The 22,548-nt window shown below is 38.0% G+C and overlaps 1 protein-coding gene and 1 long non-coding RNA gene across 6 annotated transcripts in view; one reads left to right on the forward strand and one right to left on the reverse strand.

The window, feature by feature from the left end:
* The window catches only part of LOC309633059 (phospholipid-transporting ATPase FetA-like), a 115,408-nt gene that overhangs the window by 68,861 nt on the left and 23,999 nt on the right, over positions 1–22,548 (forward strand). For all 5 annotated transcript variants that reach the window (XM_082401370.1, XM_082401371.1, XM_082401374.1 and 2 more), the window contains 6 exons: positions 874–956; positions 1,691–1,849; positions 3,442–3,530; positions 15,191–15,387; positions 17,517–17,725; positions 20,090–20,133. In XM_082401370.1, coding sequence (XP_082257496.1) covers positions 874–956; positions 1,691–1,849; positions 3,442–3,530; positions 15,191–15,387; positions 17,517–17,725; positions 20,090–20,133 — 781 coding nt within the window. The remainder of the gene's footprint in view (positions 1–873; positions 957–1,690; positions 1,850–3,441; positions 3,531–15,190; positions 15,388–17,516; positions 17,726–20,089; positions 20,134–22,548) is intronic.
* Positions 1–22,548, reverse strand: part of LOC309633136 — a 76,819-nt gene that overhangs the window by 23,385 nt on the left and 30,886 nt on the right. The window lies entirely within an intron of this gene.

Below are 22,548 nucleotides of genomic sequence, written 5' to 3' on the forward strand. Positions count from 1 at the left end.
GCCAGACTCTTGGGACCTCAAGTCTAAGGCTGAGCTCTTGACAGCAATAATTTAGCATCCACTGGTGCAGAATCTGGGCAAATAAACTCCGTATTCTCCATCTCTAAACTGGAGACATTCTGTCTGACTATCTATTTTCAGTAATGCTGAGTGGTAGGAAAGACGTTAACAGAACTGTAAAATTTCAGAATATAGTTCCAAAGATTCCAGGGGGAAAATGAATATGCAGGTAATTATGTACTGATAAACCATGATCTAGAAAGGATTTAAGGTGGAAATTCATTAATGTGCAAAAGCTAAGATCTTCGGAGTATAGAGGCCATCTTCAGAGAGCTTGTCCTGTGGAGTTTTGTATCGATCTGCATCCTTACAACTTTTCCTCTTGGTGCCCACAAACTTTTTGAAATGTGCCTTCTTTTTTACTTCTGTCTCTGTGCATTCTTGTCTCGGCAAATGGTTAGGTGGGATCCCTTCATGGGTCCTGTAAATATTTATGAGATGGGGAGTATGCTTACTGGGAGGTATATGCACATTCTTACCAGGACCTGCTCCTTATTCTTGAAGGGAGCAGGTACCCCCTCCAGGTTGTCTTGTGTTGTTTCTTCGGCTTTCCTAGAGCATCTGACCCGCAAGATCTCATAGGTTGGTTAAAGTAGTTGATATGTGTTTCAGGGAGAGAGGGGAGCAAGTGGGCTAATACTCAGCTTCCCTGTAGAACCATCCCACCTCAATACTTTTCTTGAGAGAGGATAACAGTGGGAGTGACTCTCACGGCTCAAGCCTATAGCCCAAGCTCTATTGGCAACAACTGTTTTCTAAAGTAGGAGAAATTGGACCTGTGCTGCTGTTATGTATGTGCATTCTTTACTCTAGTGAAACCAACTTGAAAGTGAAGCAAGCCATCTCAGTTACCAGTGAGATGGAAGATAACCTAAAGCTGCTGTCTGCCTTTGATGGTGAGTTAGGAAACAGGTTTGCCAACCCAAATTTTTATTAGTAGATGTCTGGTTAAAGTGTGGTACATCCATACAGTGAATTCTATGTAACTTATTAAAAACGATGTGCAAGTTGATATTTATTCACCACATGGAAAAATATTCACAACATATTAATAAGTGAAAAAAGACTGCAATACATTATGCATAGTATGTGTAATATAAACCTGTTTTTGGAAACATATGTATATGAGTACATGTATAGAAAAAAACTTGGAAGGATGTACTGCAGAAGTTTAATAGTGCTTATTTTGAGGCAGTGGGTGAATTTTACTTTCTCCTTTCTCCTTTTAATGTTGTATATGTATTTACAATGGGCATATTTTACTTTACTAATCATGAAAAAGTCAAATTATTTCCATTTTGAAAAAAATACTAGGTTTGCTTTAAGTAGTTTTAAAATTTCTTCAGATCCAGCTCATTTGATCTAGAAGTACTGATGGTGATAGGTTATCATGTGGGTTGTTCTCTCTCTGGATGACCCGTGTCACAGAATTACTCTTCTCTGATGCCCAGAACCCTTTGTCTGCCTGGTGAGAAATGGGCAGCGGCTGAGAAAGGATAGGAAAAAGATGTGTGTATATTTTGAAAAGGGGATGTTCTTTCCTCTTTTCTGTTAAGCCTCCTCTGTCCTGTTAGGAAAGAATTAAGATTACAGAGTCAGGACTCTTATTCCTTCTTTTTCTTTTTTTCAGGAGAAGTGAGGTGTGAGTCTCCCAATAACAGGTTGGACAGATTCACAGGAATACTGATTTATAAAGGAAAAAATTACATCCTGGATCATGACAGGCTGATTCTCCGAGGCTGCATCATCAGGAATACAGATTGGTGCTATGGCTTGGTAATTTTTACTGGTACGTCTTCGTGGGGGCCACAGACCCCCAGCCTGCTGGATTCCATTCGTAGCCACGTTGTGGGTACTTAGTTTTCAGGATGTAGATATGGGGCTCAGATATGTACCAGAACACTATGGCTTTGAGACAGATAGAAAGGGAGGCAGGTAGATGGATAGATGGATGGATAATTTAAGAAAAAAATGACTTTTTTTCCAAGCAATGAGCTGCCAGCATATCAGCCCTGCCTTTGTTAGAGGAAGGCTTTGTGTTCCAAGACCACAGAGCATTCATAAGTCTTTCTAAACATATCTGGACACAAGAGAAGGTATACACATAGAAGTACACATAGTATTAGCATATGAAAGGGGAACATGTGAAAGGGGAGAGTATACATGTGGATTGCTCCCATGGGGAAAAAATAAACACGGTGGTCATTATGTAGAATATAAAATACAATATGAAGTGTTCATGCCAGAGAAAAGGCACATGTGGCTCATTAGCAGTGCCCCATCTTGAGATGGCATTTAGAACCATAATCCCTTATACTTATTGAGAGATTTTCTTGAGTTATAATGTAGTGCTGGAAAATGGAGGAAGATTCTGTGCCACCCTTTGCCCTCGGTGACAGTGGGCATTGGTGACAACAGCCACAGTAAGATAATAATTTCCAGCTCTAGCCCCAGTGGCCATTAAAAGCTCTTTAGGGCTTCCCTGGTGGTGCAGTGGTTGAGAATCCGTCTGCCAGTGCAGGGGACACGGGTTTGATCCCTGGTCCAGGAGGATCCCACATGCCGCGGAGCAACTGGGCCCGTGCGCCACAACTACTGAGCCTGCACTCTAGAGCCCACGAGGCATAACTACTGAGCCCACGTGCCACAACTACTGAAGCCCGCACGCCTAGAGCCCGTGCTCCGCAACGAGAGAAGCCCCTGCTCACCGCAACTAGAGAAAGCCCACACGCAGCAACGTAGACCCAATGCAGCCAAAAAATAAATTTTTTAAAAAAAATGTTGGTTCCTATAGGAGCTCTTATTAAAAAAAAAAGCTCTTTATTTTTAAAGAGCTCTTTATTTCTACTTACTATCTGCCTTGTCATGAAGAAATGCAGAGTCTCTGTCTCAGTTCCAGAGAAATCTCAGCTCCCAAGCTTCCACCTCAAGAGAGATCACTGCCATTGCCTTTTCCTTTCTCCATTTCTTAATTAGAAACTTTAAATAGAGCCTGGTCCAGCAATGGGTTTCCTCAAAAGAAGGTGAAGTTCTCCTTATCAGAAAATCCCTTTTCTAAGCTAAATAAACCAGATGGTGATGAGAGAGAAGCTTGTGACTCCTATTCTGACTTATCAATGAAAAACTAGACTAAGGTGCGGCAAAGAAAGGGAGGTGTCAAGCATTGATGCGCTTTGCAGAAGTAGTTGGGATTATCCTTAGAAACAAATTTTCCATTCTTTGAGTTATTGGCACCAAACATGAGCCTTTCTCCAGGACTTTATCACCTAGCATTGGAAAGAGGTTTGATAAAATGATCATAAAGGTACATTTAAACCCAATTTCAATCCTCTTGAGAATATTCAGTGATTCTAAGAGGTGATGTCTCCCTGTTTCACTTAGGACCAGACACCAAATTAATGCAGAACAGTGGAAAGTCCACTTTTAAACGGACACACATAGACCATCTCATGAATGTCCTTGTGCTCTGGGTAAGTTAAAGACTTTTTTTCTGTTTCTTTACAAATAGGCATACTTCCCTTCCTTCCACAGCAGTAGCTGGTATTTTCAAGTCAGAATTTAGTTGTTTGAAAACCTCAAGCAGTTTTAGGACCCCACCTACTAATGTCTGAAGCAGAAAAGAACAGAACTCATTGACAAGGGAGTCTCAAGTTTATACCTCTGTTGTGGAGGACAGTCATAACTTGTTGAAGCTTTGATACTTTGATTAGTGGTACCAGAATAGATTATGGACCCTGCTTTAGAAATTAAGACACTTTTTTTTCATAGCCAGTTTTACTCATGACCACTTTAATAAAACCTTACTTGGACTGATAGATCACCTTACTTAAACCGATGATTTTCCAACTCTATTTCCTTAGAGGAGTCTAAGGTCTGCTGCAGGGGGAATAGAGAAGATCAAGAGTTTTGTTCGGCCTCTTCATTCTGAAATTCCTGCTTGAAAAAGAGCAGCTTCACATTTATCTGTTCTGTAAGATCTCAGTTGGAGAATAAAGGATTCTGCTGCTAAGAAATGAAATTTGAAAAGCACTCAATATATATGTTATAGCTTATATGTGGAGTCTTAAAAAAGGGTACAAATGAACTTATTTACAAAACAGAGTCACAGATGTAGAAAACAAACTTAGGGTTACCAGGGGGCAAGGGGAGGAGGGATAAATTGGGAGATTGGGATTGACATATACACGCTCCTATATATAAAATAGATAACTAATAAAGACCTACTGTATAGCACAGGGAACTCTACTCAATACTCTGTAATGGCCTATATGGGAAAAGAATCTAAAGAAGAGTGGATATATGTATATGCATAACTGATTCACTTTGCTGTATCCTGAAACTAACACAGCATTGTAAATCAACTATATTCTAATAAAAATTTTTTATAAGCACTCAATAGATAATAATCAGCTTTGAGAATAGAAGTTTAAATTGAAGACTAATTAATTTATTTCCATGCTATTATATACAGGTTGCCTTTATTCTTGTTAGATATAGTCAGATTAATTTCTTCACTTATACAGCTTCTCTGCATGACTGAGTAGTTCCAATGCTGCCTATACTTAATTCCATTACTTTTTATATTTTATTTTTACTCTATTGCTTAGAAAATAAAAGTACCCTTTTTCTGTACATTTCTCATTAATATCTGAATTATAAATTGTGTGTTCTCTGTTATTTATTATGGTAAATGTTACAGTTCTTTTTCTATATCCTTTGGATTTAATAAATGGGATTTTAGAAAATTAGGAAGATTCATTCAACAATAGCCAGGGCCTGGAAGCAACCTAAGTGTCCATCAACAGATGAATGGATAAAGAAGATGTGGCACATATACACAAGGGAATATTACTCAGCCATAAAAAGGAACGAAACTGAGTTATTTGTAGTGAGGTGGATGGACCTAGAGACTGTCATACAGAGTGAAGTAAGTCAGAAAGAGAAAAACAAATACCATATGCTAACACATAGATATGGAATCTAAAAAAAAAAAAAGAAAGAAAGAAAATGGTCAGAAGAACCTAGGGGCAAGACGGGAATAAAGATGCAGCAGACCTACTAGAGAATGGACTTGAGCATACGGGGAGGGGGAAGGGTAAGCTGGGACAAAGTGAGAGAGTGGCATGGACATATATACACTACCAAACGTAAAATAGATAGCTAGTGGGAAGCAGCCACAAAGCACAGGGAGATCAGCTCCGTGCTTTGTGACCACCTAGAGGGGTGGGATAGGGAGGGTGGGAGGGAGGGAGATGCAAGAGGGAAGAGATATGGGGACATATGTGTATGTATAACTGATTCACTTTGTTATAAAGCAGAAACTGACACACCATTGTAAAGCAATTATACTCTAATAAAGATGTTTAAAAAAAAAAAAAAAGATTCATTCAGCTTTGAGACCAGAAACTGTACTTGACATCTGTAGTGGGATTTTAACTTTTTGGAATATTTTCACATTCACTAACTGCAGCTTCACAACACATGAACAATAAGCAAGTCAAAAAGTATTTTCCCCATTGACAAATATGCAAATTGAGACACAGTAAAGATAAATATCATAAATAAAGTCCCACAGAAGAATAATGGCAAAGACTCATTGTCATCAAATCATGTTTTTTATTGAACTATAGTTGCTTTACAATGATGTGTTAATTATACCTGTACAGCAAAGTGATTCAGTTATGCATATATATACATTCTTTTTTGATATTCTTTTCCATTATGGTTTATCATAGAATACTGAATATAGTTCTCTGTGCTATACAGTAGGACCTTGTTGTTTATCCATTCTATATAGAAAAGCTTACATCTGCTAACCCCAACCTCCCACTCCATCCCTCCCCCTTGGCAACCACCAGTCTGTTCTCTATGTCTGTGATTCTCTTTCTGTTTCATAGATAGGTTCATTTGTGCCATATTTTAGATTCCACATATAAGTGATATCTTATGATATTCGTCTTTCTCTTTGACTTACTTCACTTAGTATGATAATCTCTAGTTGCATCCATGTTGCTGCAAATGGCATTATTTCGTTCTTTTTATGGCTGAGTAGTATTCCATTGTATATATGTACCACATCTTCTTTATCCATTCATCTGTCGATGGACATTTAAGTTGTTTCCATGTCTTGGCTATTGTGAATAGTGCTGCTATGAACATAGGCATGTATCTTTTTGAATTACAGTTTTGTCTTGATATATGCCCAGGAGTGGGATTGTTGGATCATATGGTAATTCTATTTTTAGTTTTCTGAGGAACCTCCGTACTGTTTTCCACAGTGACTGCACCAACTTACATTCCCACCAACAGTGCAGGAGGGTTCCCTTTCCTCCACACCCTTTCCAGCATTTGTTATTTGTAGACTTTTTGATAATGGCCATTCTGACCAGTGTGAGGTGGTACCTTATTGTAGTTTTGATTTGCATTTCTCTAATAATTAGCAACGTTGAGCATCTTTTCATGTGCCTCTTGGCCATCTGTATGTCTTCTTTGGAGAAATGTCTATTTAGGTCTTCTGCCCATTTTTGGATAGGGTTGTTTGTTTTTTTGTTGTTGAGTTGTATGAGCTGTTTGTATATTTTGGAGATTAAGCCCTTGTCAGTCACATCATTTGCAAATATTTTCTCCCATTCTGTAGGTTGTCTTTTCATTTTGTTTATGGTTTCCTTTGCTGTACAAAAGCTTGTAAGTTTGATTAGGTCCCATTTGTTTATTTTTGTTTTTATTTCTACTGCCTTGGGAGACTGACCTAAGAAAACATTGGTACGATTTTTGTCAGAGAATGTTTTGCCTATGTTCTCTTCTAGGAGTTTTATGATGTCATGTCTTATACTTAAGTCTTTAAGCCATTTTGAGTTTATTTTTGTGTATGGTGAGATCAAGTCATATTTATTGAGAATCTAGTATGTGCCTAGTATGTGCCAGATGTTGTGAGGATCATAAGGATTTATAAGTCCTGAGTCCAGCTCTCAAGTATATATGTTCACTTTTGGGAGATGGGGCATCAATATGTGCCAGATGCTTTACATGCATAATTTTATTAATAATCACATCTATCCATCTAGGCATAACTTTTCAGAGTCAATGCTGTTTCTGCTATACTTGCTATTTCCCTGAGGAGGCAAAATTAAAACACATGACAAATCTGTTTAACATGGCAGATTGACCACATGTGAAGAAATTATAAATTTTTTTTAAAGATCCTAAGAGCTTCCAGAGCGAAATAAAATGTCATATACAAGGATCAAGAATCAAAATAGCATTGGCCTTCTCAACAGCAACAGCAGAAGGTAAACATCAATGCTTCAAATGTCTGCCAGAAAATTATTTGCATCCTATAATTCTAAATCCATTGAAACTATCAATAAAATGCAAATATAAAGAAATATCCATATGTGCAAAGACTCAAAAAAATTTACTTATCATGTATCCTCTCTTAGGAAGCTTCTAGTGTATACTCAAGCAAAACAAGAGAATAAACCAAGAAAGATATGGAAACCAGGAAACATGAGAACAGTGAAAGGAAGTCCTAGGATGGTGGCTGAATAGCAGGCCTAGAGAACACCAGAGCAGATTAAAGCAGAGGTATAGAGGGATCTGCAATGGGAGTCTCCAAAGAGAATGCAGTTCTCTGCTCAAGTTCTCACAAGATGGATGCAGCAGAGAAGCGGTGTAAATGCCCAGAGCAGCTAAACTAGCAGAGTAGCTGCTATGAATTTCCACATTTATGATGTCATTCATGCAATCATTCCTTCAGAAAGTAGGGAATATTATCTTGGGTCCCATGTTCACTTTTGGGCATCTAGTTTAAGAAGGACGTTGAGACTTCCTATTTGAGCCTAATAAAATGACTGTGAGGAAGTACAAATAGAAAATAAATCCCCTGACAGAGCGTGAAGAACTGTCAGCAGACCCAAGATGCTGATGAGCTTTTGGAAGGCAGAAAGTAGATAGACTATACCGATAAATAAACCAGAGTAGTGAAAGCTTCAGCGGAAATGCATTCCTCAAGAGTAGTTCCAAGCTAGATTCAGCAGGAATTGAGAGCAGGAGTAAGATGTGGGGGTAATAATCAGGATAATTAATTTTAAAACTGCCCATGAAACAACATGGACAACACCTGGCCATCTGTACCATCCTACCACCCCTATAGGCATACATATAGCAGTAACAAATGTATCTGACCTGTAGTCTCAAACAAGAGAACTGCTTTCCGAAGAAATTTAACAATCTATCTGCAGAGGGCTAGGGCTTCTAATGTGGGTGTCATCACTTCAGAGTAAAACCCACTTTATTTTAAATTTGGGGGACTCAAGTTTGCCAGCAAGCTCCTTGTGTACTCTAGGGTAAAACCAGTGAAATAACACATTCTGCCTACCTACACAGAACTCATGGTTCCATCTTCCCATCCAGGGGAGTGGCCTGCTAGAGAAACAAAATTAACCAAAGGAAATAAAACCAACCTATATTGATGAAACTACTCTTTTACTCCTGTTTTTAAGTGAACTGGAAGGAAACCAGGAGCACAAAAGAGGAGGATGAGGATGAACAAATAGAATAACTGACTCTGGAAAAAACAGATTATAATTCAGGAAAGAGAAAATAAAAGAACTTTCAAAAGAATTTTACTAGTGTTCTTAGAAGAAGCAATTGCACAAATAAAATAAGAATAGGCTAAAATTTTTTGGGGGGGCCACGCCATAGCTTGTGGGATCTTAGTTCCCCAACCAGGGATCCACTCTAGGCACTCGGCAGTAAAAGTGCAGAGTCTTGGGCTTCCCTGGTGGCGCAGTGGTTGAGAATCTGCCTGCTAATGCAGGGGACACGGGTTCGAGCCCTGGTCTGGGAAGATCCCACATGCCGCGGAGCAACTACGCCCGTGAGCCACAACTACTGAGCCTGCGCATCTGGAGCCTGTGCTCCGCAACAGGAGAGGCCGCGATGGTGAGAGGCCGCGCACCGCGATGAAGAGTGGCCCCCGCTTGCCGCAACTAGAGGAAGCCTTCGCACAGAAACGAAGACCCAACACAGCCAAAAATAAATATAAAAATAAATAAATAAATAAAAGAGCCTTCCCTAAATTAAAAAAAAAAAAAAAAAAAAGACTTGAATTTCCAAAGGTGCATTTTTAAAAAAAAAAAAAAGTGCAGAGTCTTAACCACTGGACCACCAGGGAATTCCCTAAATTTTTTTTTTTAATGAAAGAATAAAAAAGGCAATCTAAGAATAACAAAAAGAATTTTGGAAAGTAAAAATTATTGAAATTAAAAAGCCAATAGAAGGGCTGAAATAAAGAGTCAAAGAATACTACTAGACCATAAAACCAAAAGTCAAAGAGATAAATACATTTTTTTAATGGAGGACCAAACCAAGAGCCCCCACATGATCTCCCAGGAGTATCAGAAAGAGAAAATGGGGGGACAATATTGTCAAAGAAATAATAGAAGAATATTTCCTAGAATTGAAGAAGGATATGAATTTCAGATTTAAAGCATCCATTAAACATCATGAAATTCTAGAATTCCAATGGTGTATAGAAGTCTCTTAACTTTTTCATAGGGATAAGAATAAGATACCAACAAAAAATGAGAATTAGATTGGCATCAGATTTCTCACCAGCACTACTGGGCCCTAGACACCAGTAGGGTCATACCTTCAAAGTTCTTAGTGAAAATTACTTTGACCTAGAAATCTATACTCAGGCAAACTACAAATCAAGTGAGAAAGCAAACTTGTTCCTATCATGGGACCTTTACCCTTGCTGGCAATGTCTATCTAGGCCTTTGCATGGCTTGCTTCCTTTTCAGTATTCAATGTCACATTTTCAGAGAAGCCTTCTCTGCCACCCTATCTAAAGTGGCCACCTCCACTAAGACCTTTTTTATTGTATTAACTTGTTTTATTTTCCTCACAGCATTTAGCACTAGTTAATTTGTATTTTTGCTTTTCTTAACATATCTGTTTTCCTCGTATCTCCACAGGATTACAAACTCCCTGAGAGTTAAGGCATTGTCTTTTATCACCACTGTATCCCAGCCCCTAGAATTATGTTTGACACATAATAGGAGCATCATTATTATGTGTTGAGTTAGTGAACAAAATGAATGAATACCTGAGCTACCAAATTATGAGCCTCTAAGGTAGAAATTATGTCATGTTCATCTCTATATTCTTGGGAGTGCCTTGCCCAAAATGGTTCTCAGGAAATATCTTTTGAATGGTTATTAAATGAAGAAATGTTCTTGAATTAGCTATGTTCTTATCAGCTCAGCAGTTTTGTTTATGTGGTATTTTTGCCAAGACATTGTCAGTGTAGTTAGATACAATGCATTGTCATTTCTCAAAGCTGAAGCAGAAATCCTTCCTGATTTAAACACTTCATTTTTTTCCCATTTTTGGAAATGATTCTTAGGGGAAAATCTGACAGACACAGGAAGCATGTTTAGTAAAACTGCTTCCTGATAAGTCCACAGGGGAGCTGGAGTTTGGTCCTTTCCCCCTCCCCAGATCTCCCCAGAGCTCACGATGACAATGCTTTGTGAACCCTAGTCTCTTAAGTAGGACGTATTTGTGGGGCACAGTGCTTGAAATTTGAATGATGCCAGAAATCCAGGATATACTTCTTGGGTAAGGCACAATGAAAAGCACAGAAGTGAAGGGCCAAAGGACCAAGGAGTACTCTCTTTTTACAGACTGCCTGTGACGGCTGGGAGCTCCACTGTGACCAGCAATGGCCTTAGTTCTTGACAAAATTGAGTATCTCTTTCAGCCTTTACTGGAACCACTCCTTGCACACAGGTCTTCTTGGGTCTGACTGGCTCTTGTAATAAACAAGTAACATCTGGGGTTTGTGGCAAAAAACAATTTCTTGTTTCTTTCTTCCTATAGAAAGGAAGCAAATTGAAGCTTTAGGCTAAGTACCAATAAACTCCATCACAACATGAATGTTTCTTAAGAAAGAGAACATCTGCAAGGCTTTAGAAAGCCTCAGGGTGGCAGGAAAAGCTCTAGGAATGAGGAAAGAGCAGACTGTGTCCTGCCCCTGCAGGCCTCTCTGAGGGGGGGAAGCCCTGCTCTCAGGGTCTTGGTCTGATAAAGCCGACTTCCTTTCTGCTGGCTCAGTCTGAACAGAAAGGGACTTCTCTGGTGGTGCAGTGGTTAAGAATCCACCTGCCAATGCAGGGGACACGGGTTTGAGCCCTGGTCCGGGAGGATCCCACATGCCATGGAGCAACTAAGCCCGTGCACCACAACTACTGAAGCCTGCGCACCTAGAGCCCGTGCTCCACAACAAGAGAAGCCACCGCAATGAGAAGCCCACGCACCGCAACAAAGAGTAGCCCCGGCTCGCCGCAACCAGAGAAAGCCCGCAGGCAGCAACAAAGACCCAACGCAGCCAAAAATAAATAAATTAATTAATTAAATAAATTTTAAAAAAAATCTGAACAGAAAGATCTGGTTCTGGAGGACTCATAGTCTAACAATGGAGGGATGGCACAGCACTGGAAATGATTGATGGGTAATTCTCAATTGTCCAGGCAACAGGTATGGAGCAGAAAGGGTGTTGAAGTTCACTCAGTAATTTTCTACCACAGCTTTAGAGGGTATCAAATTATTTATTCTAATAATTTATAATAAACAAATAGATTATAAATAAATTTATATTTATAAATAAATAATAGTTTATTATAATCATTTTACCTTCCCCACTTTTTCCAACTGGAGCTGATGGGGTCGGGCCTGGAGAAGTGGCAGGTAGAGGAATATGGTCTCAGATTTAATATTGGCCACACAGACTGTCCAAAAGGAAAGCAAAGCCAGTAGAACTCATCATTGAAGTTTAATCTGAACCATGAGGATAAGCCATGCTTTCACATGACCCATTAAAGAGAAGCATAAGGAAGGAGGAGTAAGATTAAGAAGGGTTTTATGGCCCCGAAGAAACCTTCATCACAAAGAGCGGAACTACTCAGTATGAATCTGCATTAGGCTAGGAATGAAAGCAGATTTTATTCTTTTTTATCTTGATCCTCCTGTTTTGTTCTCCTCCATCCCTTATTCAACTCTCAAATCTCAAATATTGAATGATATTAAGGATTTATTACTAACTTTTTAAGTGATAAAGGTATTGTGATTATGTGTTTAAATAAGATCCTTTAAAGAGATATATTAAACTGTTTGCAAATAAAATTATATAATGTGAGAAATTTGCTTAAAATAAAAGGGAGGACAGGGGAAGAGGAGGTTTGGAATAAAATAAAACTGGCCACGAATTGACAATTGGTGAAGCTGGGTGATGGGCACATAGGGGTTCATTATAGTATTTATATACATTAATATGTGTTTGAAATTTTTCATAATAAGGATTCTTTAATCTCATTTTCTGAGAATGGTCCCAGTTAGATCTTCTCCTCCTGCCTTCATACTCTTGTCTCCAAAGACTTTTTATCAGTGACTCAAAGATGAGACCTAAAATTTTCTAGCAGTGGGGATGGGTTGCTTTGAGCAATTCACACCTTGTGATAAAGGGCACAGGTTTGAAGACCCCTGAGTAGACTTAGAAGTGGTTCACAATAACATCATACATGTCTTCTCTACAGGTATGTGGGCATATGATGCTGGTGGAATGTAAAATTGTACAGCCACTTTGGAAAGCATTTGGCAGTTTTTTGGAGAGTTGGTCATTTGTCTCAAATGACAGGATTTCCTTCTTTTCATGGCTGAATAATGTTCCATTGTAGTGTGTGTGTGTGTGTGTGTGTGTGTGTGTGTGTGTGTGTCACATTTTCTTTATCCATTCATCTGTTGATAGACACTTAGGTTGTTTCCCTGTCTTGGCTATTGCAAATAATGCTGCAGTGAACATGGGGGTGGAGATATCTCTTTAAGAGAGTCATTTAATTTCCTTTACATATACCCAGAAGTGGATTATATAGTAGTTCTATTTTTAATTTTCTGAGGAACCTCCATGTTGTTTTCCAAAGTAGCTGTACCAATTTACATTCCCACCAAGAATATCACATGATGATTAGTGATGTTGAGTATCTTTTCATGTACTTATCAGCCATTTGAATATCTTCTTTGGAAAAATGTCTGTTCAAGACCTTTGCCCATTTTTTAATTGAATTTTTTTTTTTGGCTATTGAGTTATTTCCTTATGTATTTTGTATATTAACTCCTTATCAGATATGTGGTTTGCAAATATCTTCTCCCATTCCACTGATTGCCTTTTTATCTCATTGATTGTTTCTTCTGCTGTACAAAAGCTTTTTAGTTTGATATAATTCCACTTGTTTATTTGTGCTTTTGTTGCTTGTGCTTTGGGTGTCATATCTATAAAGTCATTGCCAAGACTGCTGTCAAGGAACTTTTTCTCTATGTTTCTGTGTTTTCTTCTAGGAGTTTTATGATTTCAGGTTTTACACTTAAGTCTTTAATTCATATCAAGTTAATTTTTGTGAGTGGTATAAGATAGGGATCCAGTTTCATTCTTTTGCCTGTGAATATCAAGTTTTCCCAACACCATTTGCCTCCCTTGTCAAATATTAGTTGAACATATATGCATGGGTTTATTTCTGGGCTCACACTTCTGTTGCATTGGTCTATATGTCTGTTTTTATACCAGTACCATACTGTTTTGATTACTATAGCTTTGTAATATAGTTTGAAATCAGGAAATGAGATGCACCCACCTTACTTCTTTCTCAAGACTGCTTTGGCTGTTTGAGGTCTTTCATGGTCCCATAAAAGTTTTAGGATTTTTTTTTCTATTTCTATAAAAAATGCCATTGAAATCTTGATAGGGATTGCATTGACTCTATAGATAGCATGGGTAGTATAGACATTTTAACAATGCTTAACTCTTCCAATCCGTGAACATAAGATATCTTTCCATTTACTTGTCTTCTTCAGTTTCTTTCATTAATGTCTAAATCCCACTTGATTATGGTGTATGATCCTTTTAATATGCTGTTGAATTTGGTTGGCTATTGAGAAATTTTGCATTCATCAGGGGTATTGGCCTGTAGTTTTCTTTTCTTATAGTATCCTTCTCTGGCTTTGGTACCAGAGTAATGCTGGCTTTGTAAAATGAGTTAAGGATTATTATCTCCTCCTCCCCAAAGTTCTTTTCTAAACATAGTTCTCAAATCTGTCTTCTTTCTTTGCATCCTTTCCCCTCCATGCCCTTTTCTCTCAACCTAATGGCAAGAAAGTTGAGGTTATCTAGAACAATAATCTTGGTTCAGTAAAAAGGTGCCATCTTTAATCTGGACATTGCCTCCAGCCTGATTCATTTTATTCAGCTGAAAAGAATTATTGGGCCTTGTTTGCTTAAGATCTCAATCTTGTCTCTTTTTTCCTCTTTGGTGTCTAAAAGTAATAGGCTTTTCCAGTCCTTTGATGACCCAGATTTCACGCTATTCCTTTTCATTTCTGCTTAAAATTGGCCAGTTATTTCCCCTATTTTTAACTTTGTTAAAGTCAGCCAACACACACTAATATTCTAATTCTAACCATTTCCCTTAGAGCTCTAGGCTCAGTAGGCACATGGTCTGTCTTCCAGTTTTACCATATTCTTTACTGTAAACATGATTGCCATATTGTCAGCCTTTTATATCCATTTCCTTACCACCCACCCACCCCCAGCTGCTAAGCCAATGCCACACATTTTAGACTTTTTTTTAAAGCAGAACCTCACTTCAGTAATGGAGTAATTAAGAGATTGGGTTCTGGAACTAGTTCAAGACCTGTCTATCCTAGTTAGTAGCCAAATGACTTTAGGCAAAATACTTTTCCATTCTTAATATCAAGTTTCTTGTCTGTTATTAAAAGAAGGGTATTATAAATATTAAATTAAATAATACAGGTAGAGTACTTAGCACAATTATTGGCACTTAATTAATATTTACTATATTTTAGTTACTATTGTCTCCTGTCAAAATCCCAAGGATGGCTCCTGCTGGGCTTTCTTTTCTGTCCTGTGTACTACTGCCTAGAGACTGTGAGCGTCAGGGCCCCCCTGCCCTCCAAGAAAAGAGAGAGGCTTTGTTGAGAGATAGGCTCCAAACGGTAGAACTGAAGCAGCACGTCTTGGATGAAATGTTAATTTAATTCTTTTTTTGATTTCTAGATTTTCCTGTTTTTAGGCAGCATGTGTTTTGTCCTAGCAGTTGGTCATTGCATTTGGGAAAACAAGAAAGGCTACTACTTCCAGGATTTTCTGCCATGGAAAGAATATGTCTCTTCATCAGCTGTCTCTGCCGTCCTTATATTCTGGTCCTACTTCATTATTCTCAACACCGTGGTGCCTATTTCCCTCTACGTCAGGTAGGCTTCTTTGACCACTGGAGGACAAGCTGACTTCATACTTCCTACTTAATTCCCCAACTAGACTGTGAACTTTCAGAAAGCATAGATTCTGTGCTCTTTAGCCCTTTACTTTGCACAGTGCCTGGTGCACAAAACACTCTGAGACATATCTAGAGACTGCATAAATGCTTTCTATATCCAGAATACCATCCTAGATACTATGTGGGTTATACAAAAGAAAATTATCCCAACCCTCAAATAGTTTGTAATGTACATGACTAAATAAGACATACAAACACATGAAATAATTAGAAAAAAATGCACACAAATTTGGTGATGCTAAAGCACAATCTAGGCAGCCCCTAGTTTATCAGTGAGACAGATTCCAAACATTCATTTGTAAATCAGTTTATTCAGAACTCAGAATGCGTTTTCCCACAGAAACAATGTGGCAGATGGTAGATAGGTGTAATTGTGACTTAAGTTCTGGTTCCTAAAAGTTGGAGAAGATGAAGGATGTTTCCTTCCCCTTTTCATGAGCACCTTGGACAAAAATTTGAAATATAGGTAAAATAAGTCTTTACTGTACTCTGATCTCCTTTTTCTATTTTCAACATTCCCTTTCACATACACACACACAAACACATTTTTTGCATCCTTCTTTTCAGGTTTCCTAAACCCTGCACTGTGGCATCCCAACCCCAAAAGCACCCAATATAATTAAATTATCTTACTGATTTAATAAATATTTATTGAACAACTACTATGTGCCAAGCACTATATTAGCTGCCAGAGAAAGAAACATGAATAATAAGACAACCCTTCCTCTAGATAAACTTACAACATAGACATGGAAACAGATACTTAAGTAAATAATTAAGGTACAATATGAAGAATGATGTAATAGAAATGTATATGTGAATGCTATGGGAGCCTAGAAAAGGAATAGGTTGGTTCTGCCTGTAGAGGCTTAGGATTTACAGAAAAAAGTAATAATCAAACTGATATTTGAGAAAAGAGTAGAATTTACCAAGCAGAAAATAGGAAAAGAATATTACAAGCAGAAAGACCAGTATGTACAAAGGTTCGGAGGTTTTTAAAAGCTTGATCTGGTCGTAGAACAGTGAGTAGCCTAGACTAAGGTGTTGGATGGTAATTTAGGATTAGATTCAGGAGAGCCTTGAATGCCAGGCCAAGGAGTTTGAGTTTTATCTTAAAAGCAGCAGAGATCTTTCTTAGGAAAGAAATAATATCATTAAATGTCTGGGTTTAGAGAGATTGCTCTGGTGACTGGTATGGTGAAGGAAGGGAGAGGTCAAGACTCAACACATGAGGACTAATAAAGTCAATAATGTGGGCCTGAGCACCTCTTCCCTCACCTCAAACAAAAAATCCGTGTTGCTCAATGCAGTTGTCTCAGACAGGGATTACTAATGAAGCAGTCTAAACTACCACAAACTAAATATGAATGATGATAGGAAGGAAGCCACTTAAAAGTCTTCACTGTTTTAAAATGAAGATGCTTGTTAACCATAAAGAATCTATACGCATGTTATTTGGAACAGAAGTGGAATGTAACAAACACAATTGGGAAAACTCGGATAAAATGAAGAGGAGGCTATTCTAGGGAAAAGCTACCCCACAGGCAGGCTGGATCTGCCTAGAAATTTATCAGAGGGTCAGCTCCTGTAAGCTGTTTCTGAATCTCACAGATCTTTCCCTTCTGAAACAAAGAAGTGCTATTTCAAGTCTGAAGTTTCTCTCTCTTCCCCACCAATGAATTTACATGACAGCAGCAATAACTCTCTAATTAAGCCTAGGCTATGTTTTATAAATTAGCTCTTAACTCTGGCAGGCCTTGCATTATTGCAGAATTTCAAAAATTTTGGAAGAAAGGCTGTAAAGGGAGTGTGCCTCAGCAAAGTTAATCAGTATGTCTGGTAATCAAGTAAAGCCTTGAGTGATAATGGTCAAAGTCAGAATTACAATGGGTTGGCTAGTACGAAGGGTCCTTCAAGACTGTAGGTTCCCAAGGAAGGTATTCTGATTTTCATTTCTACCACAGGACTGGTACGAAGGAAACCAGGATGATGAATTTGCTTGCCCTGCTTTGACCCAGGACCCTTCTTTTCTTGCTTTCTCCTTAGTGTTGAGATAATAAGATTGGGCAACAGTTTCTATATCAACTGGGATCGGAGGATGTTTTATGAACTAAAGAACACACCAGCACGGGCTTGTACCACCACCCTTAATGAGGAGCTCGGCCAGGTCAAATACGTGTTCTCCGACAAAACAGGGACCCTGACTCAGAACATCATGATTTTCAACAAGTGTTCTATTAATGGGAAATTCTATGGTATGCATATTTTTCTGCTTTCCCTGAGTCTTGGGGAAATATTACTTTGCAGATTGTTCTCAAGAATGATCTATCTCTAAATCTATATGCCTCTAAATTCACATTTACTTCTTATTCTCACAACCTGTTCTGTTCACTAAGCAAAGCTCACCTAGCCCATTCAGTTCTAACCAAAAGCATTTATTTAGCACCTTTTAGATGCAATCCATTGTGTTGGATGTTGAAAATATGAAGATGTATAAGAATTAATCTCCGTCCTCAAGGAATTCCCAATGTCTGGGGAATGTTAGTTACTCTCACATTAAATCAGATGGTGCAACCAGCATATTTCTGAAGCTGCTATTCTCCTGATTCCCCCTCAGACCAATAAACACTCTAGAAAGAAGCCATCAAAGGGTATTCAGAGTTTGATGTGTCTCCCATGCCCAGTTATTCATTTATTTCCTGCCTTAGGCATAAGCTTGTTTTTGTGATAGTGTTAAGTCCTTATATGTATGAACATTCATGCCCATTGCACTAACTAGCTAAGGAAAGCAATCACATCTAAAAAGATAGACCACATGGGGTGTTTCTTTGGGATTATGAAAAAGCTTTGAAACTAGGAAGATGTGATAGTTGCAAAATATTGTGAATGCACTAAATGCCCCTGAATTGTACACTTTAAAATGGTTACTTGTATGTTATATGAATTTCACCTAAATTAAAAATTTTTTAAGTTAAATTTAAAAAATAAAAAAATTAAAGTTAAAATTTTAAAAAAAGCTAGAGCACTCTAATATTTTCTATTACCCCTGCCAAACAAGTTTTCACATGTATAAACTCTGAAAGCTTATTTTTGGATGGTTGATTTGGGTGAGGATCTTAATTTTCTTACTCATTGTATGACCTGATCATACACTGGGTAAGGGTAAGGATAAGGTTGAAAAGGGTCATGGGTGTTTCTATGCTTGGTATCAGACTGTCTTCCACCCCCATTCTGTCTATGCTGTCTACTGGCCAAGAATCCTAAACATTCCAGCACTACTTTCACATATCCTCTAGGTAACTTTTCTGATTGAAAGGCTTCCTGAGGTATGAAGTCTCTCATAAATGACTAGCCTCCAGCCTCACCTCACCCACACTTAAGGAGAAGAATTGCACCCCAAGCAGCATTATTCTTACCATTGGCTTGAGGAAAGGAGCTCATAGGGCACTGAGAGCTAGGTGGCCTGAAGGGATTCGAGGGGCTTAACTGCAAGTCTAGGATGATAGAATCAAAAGAAATAAGCTTTTAAAAATTCTCCTTTAAATTACCATATGATGCAGTAATTCCATTCCAAGGTATATACGAAAAAAAAAAAAGAAAAGAAAAAGAAAACAGAGAATTCAATCAGATAGATGTATGCCAGTGTTCATTGCAGCATTATTCACCATAGCCCAAAGGTAGAAACAACCCATGTGTCCATCAACAGATGAATGGGTAAACTAACTGTGGTATATCCATGTAATGGAATACTCAGACATAAAAAATAATGAAGTTCTGACACATGCTACAACATGGATGATTCTTGAAAACATTATGCTAAGTGAAATATGCCAGACAATCAGAAATATTTTATCATTCTACTTATATGAAATATCTAGAATAGGCAAATTCATAGAGACAGAAAGCAGATTAGAGGTTACCAGGGGCTGGGAATAGGGAAGAGTAAGGAGTTTTTGTTTAGGATGCTGAAAAAGTTTAGGAAATATATAATGGTGATTGTTGTACAACATTGTGAATGATATTAATGCCACTGAATTGTTCACTAAAAATGGTTAAAATGCATACTGTATTTGTTTTTCTCTTTCTGACTTACTTCATTCTGTATGACAGACTCTATATATGGAATCTAAGGAAGAAAAAAAAAAAGGTCATGAAGAACCTAGTGGCAAGACAGGAATAAAGACACAGACCTACTAGAGAATGGACTTGAGGATATGGGGAGGGGGAGGGGTGAGATGTGACAGGGTGAGAGAGTGGCATGGACATATGTACACTACCAAACGTAAAATAGATAGCTAGTGGGAAGCAGCCGCATAGCACAGGGAGATCAGCTCGGTGCTTTGTGACCACCTAGAGGCGTGGGATAGGGAGGGTGGGAGGGAGGGAGATGCAAGAGGGAAGAGATATGGGGACATATGTATATGTATAACTGATTCACTTTGTTATAAAGCAGAAACTAACACACCATTGTAAAGCAATTATACTCCAATAAAGATGTTTTTTAAAAAAAATGGTTAAAATGAAAAATTTTATGTTATACATATTTTACCACAATAAAAAAAATGTAAACCCTTCTTTAAAACCCTTGCCAAGTGTGTATTCTGTTTACTTACCAACAGGTGTTGTCTATGACAAGAATGGACAGAGGGTAGAAGTCTCGGAGGTGAGTGATTACAGCGCCCTGTGAAACGCATGTGGGACCTGAGTGAGGCTGCGCCGCACAGCAGCATCTTTAACACAGACTGGGATTCCCTGAGCCCCTGAAATATTACAGCTGTTATTGGCCCCATAATATCAGAAAGTATTATATAAATGAACTCTGTTTATTTGAGGGTATTTGGGTGTGTGTTTTAAAATGAAAACAGCTTATTATAAGAAGGTGATTTTATATAAATAATATATAAATTTTTTAAAAGTAAGGAATGTCTGAAGAAACCAGCAAAGGGATGAACCCTTGAGCTCGTAAAAATGATCTAGGAGAGCAAATGAATAGTGGTTTAAGATACTTTTTTGGAAGACATTACATTACTTGAGAATAAATTCTAGTTCTACATATGAATATTATTTGTTTTCTGAATAGTGCTATTAAAATTTCTTTTAAACACAAATAAATTAATTAATTAAAAATGAAAATAGCTTTATTGGCTTTTTCTATTTAAAAAATAATCTGTGCTCATGATAAAAAAAAATTCAAACAATATAGAAATGTATGAAGAAGAAAATTAAAATCATTCAGTCCCACTTAGATAACCAGTGTAAAGTCTGGGAATATTTATCCTTTCAGATGCTTTTCATATGTATATATACACACATATACACCTAGGTCTAGTAGGTAGGTAGGTAAGTAGGAAGGAAGGATGGATGGATGGATCGTAGCATGCATGCTATTTTCAGCCTCCTTTTATTCACTTGACACTATACTGTGGCCCTCCTTCCGTGTCAGTATATGTAGGTCTACATCATCATTTTGAATGGTTGTCATAGCCAATTACATTGATGTATCTTAATTGATTTAGCCAATCCCCTATTTTTATTCTGTTGTCTTTTGCTATTATAAATAGCATTATGGTAAGCATCCAGGTATATACATTTTTGTCTCCTCTTCTGAAAATTATTTCCTTAGAATAAAGTCCTAGAAGTAAAATTAGTTGGTCAAAGGGTGGCTAGATTTTTAATGCACTTAATAGTGCCATATTGCTCTCTGCATAGACTGCATCAATTTATAATCCCACCAAAAATATATGAGAATTCCTCTTTTCCCATACTGTATCCTTGTCAGTACTGGGTATTAATATTTCAATCTTTAGAAATTTAATTGTGAAAATGCTATCTCATTTAATTTACCTTTCTTTGTTTACTAATTAGATTGAATCATTTTATGTGCTTATTTTCCTTCCTCTTCCCAATCACTTTATTGCCCATTTATACTTTTTTTGTGAATTGCCTGTTCATATTCTTTGTCCTTTTTTTCTTATTTCAAGGGGCTCCTTATATAGTAAAAATACCAACTTTTCCTTCGTCTGGCACATATGTTACAATTATTTTTTTCCAGTTTTGTCTTTTGGCTTTTGTTTATAGTTTTTTGTTTAGAAGTTTTTTATTTATGTAATTAATTCTATCAGTCTTTATCCTTTATAGCTTCAGAATTTATGACATACTCAATAGTCCTAACCCACACAATTGTAAGAATATTTTCCTTTTCATTCTTCCTGTCTCTGGCTGGTTCAATTTTACTGTTTTTTCCAGTATTGGATCTCAACTTTTGTTTATGGGTTTGATTTTAAGCATCCCTTCATAGGGCTTCTTCCATTATATTCAGTATACTACTCACCCTATCTCTTTCCTACTAGAACCAATTCCAAACCGTTAGCCACTTGACTTACGTACTAAACAGGTAACTCCGCCTCCCAACTACTGCCTCACCCTTATCCATCCAGAGAGACTGGAGATGGGAAATAAAATCAGTATTTGCCTTAAATCCTCTTCCAGGGACTCTGCTAATGACCTTGGCAATATAAACAAAGTTATAGCTTCTAGGGAGTAAATTGTTACCCTGGAGTTACCTTTCTCTTCCTCTTCCTTTTGCTACTGATCGACCATAACACATTTTCCTCTGGATCCCTGGAATCTTTGTTCTCTTGTAAGCAAACACCCACAGCCTTATCTTTTCATTAAAATGCTTTCTTCTCTCTACCTTGATTGAAAGATGACTTTCCCGGAGGATATCCCTTTTCCTCCATCTCTCGTACTCCGCATACCAAAAGCCCAAAGGTATTGTCCTCATTATCCTGTGCCACTTTTCTTTTTTTTTTTTTTGGCTGCCTTGGGTCTTCATTGCTGCGCACAGGCTTTCTCTAGTTGCAGCGAGCAGGGGCTCCTCTTTGTTGCGGTGCACGGGCTTCTCATCGCGGTAGCTTCTCTTGTTGAGGAGCACAGGTTCTAGGAGCACAGGCTTCAGTAGTTGTGGCACATGGGCTCTAGAGTGCAGGGTCAGTAGTTGTGGCGCACGGGCTTAGTTGCTCTGCAGCATGTGGGATCTTCCCGGACCAGGGCTTGAACCCGTGTCCCCTGCATTGGC

This window comes from Balaenoptera borealis (assembly GCF_965194805.1).
Source record: "Balaenoptera borealis genome assembly, chromosome: 8".
NCBI classification, from domain to species: Eukaryota; Metazoa; Chordata; class Mammalia; order Artiodactyla; family Balaenopteridae; genus Balaenoptera; species Balaenoptera borealis.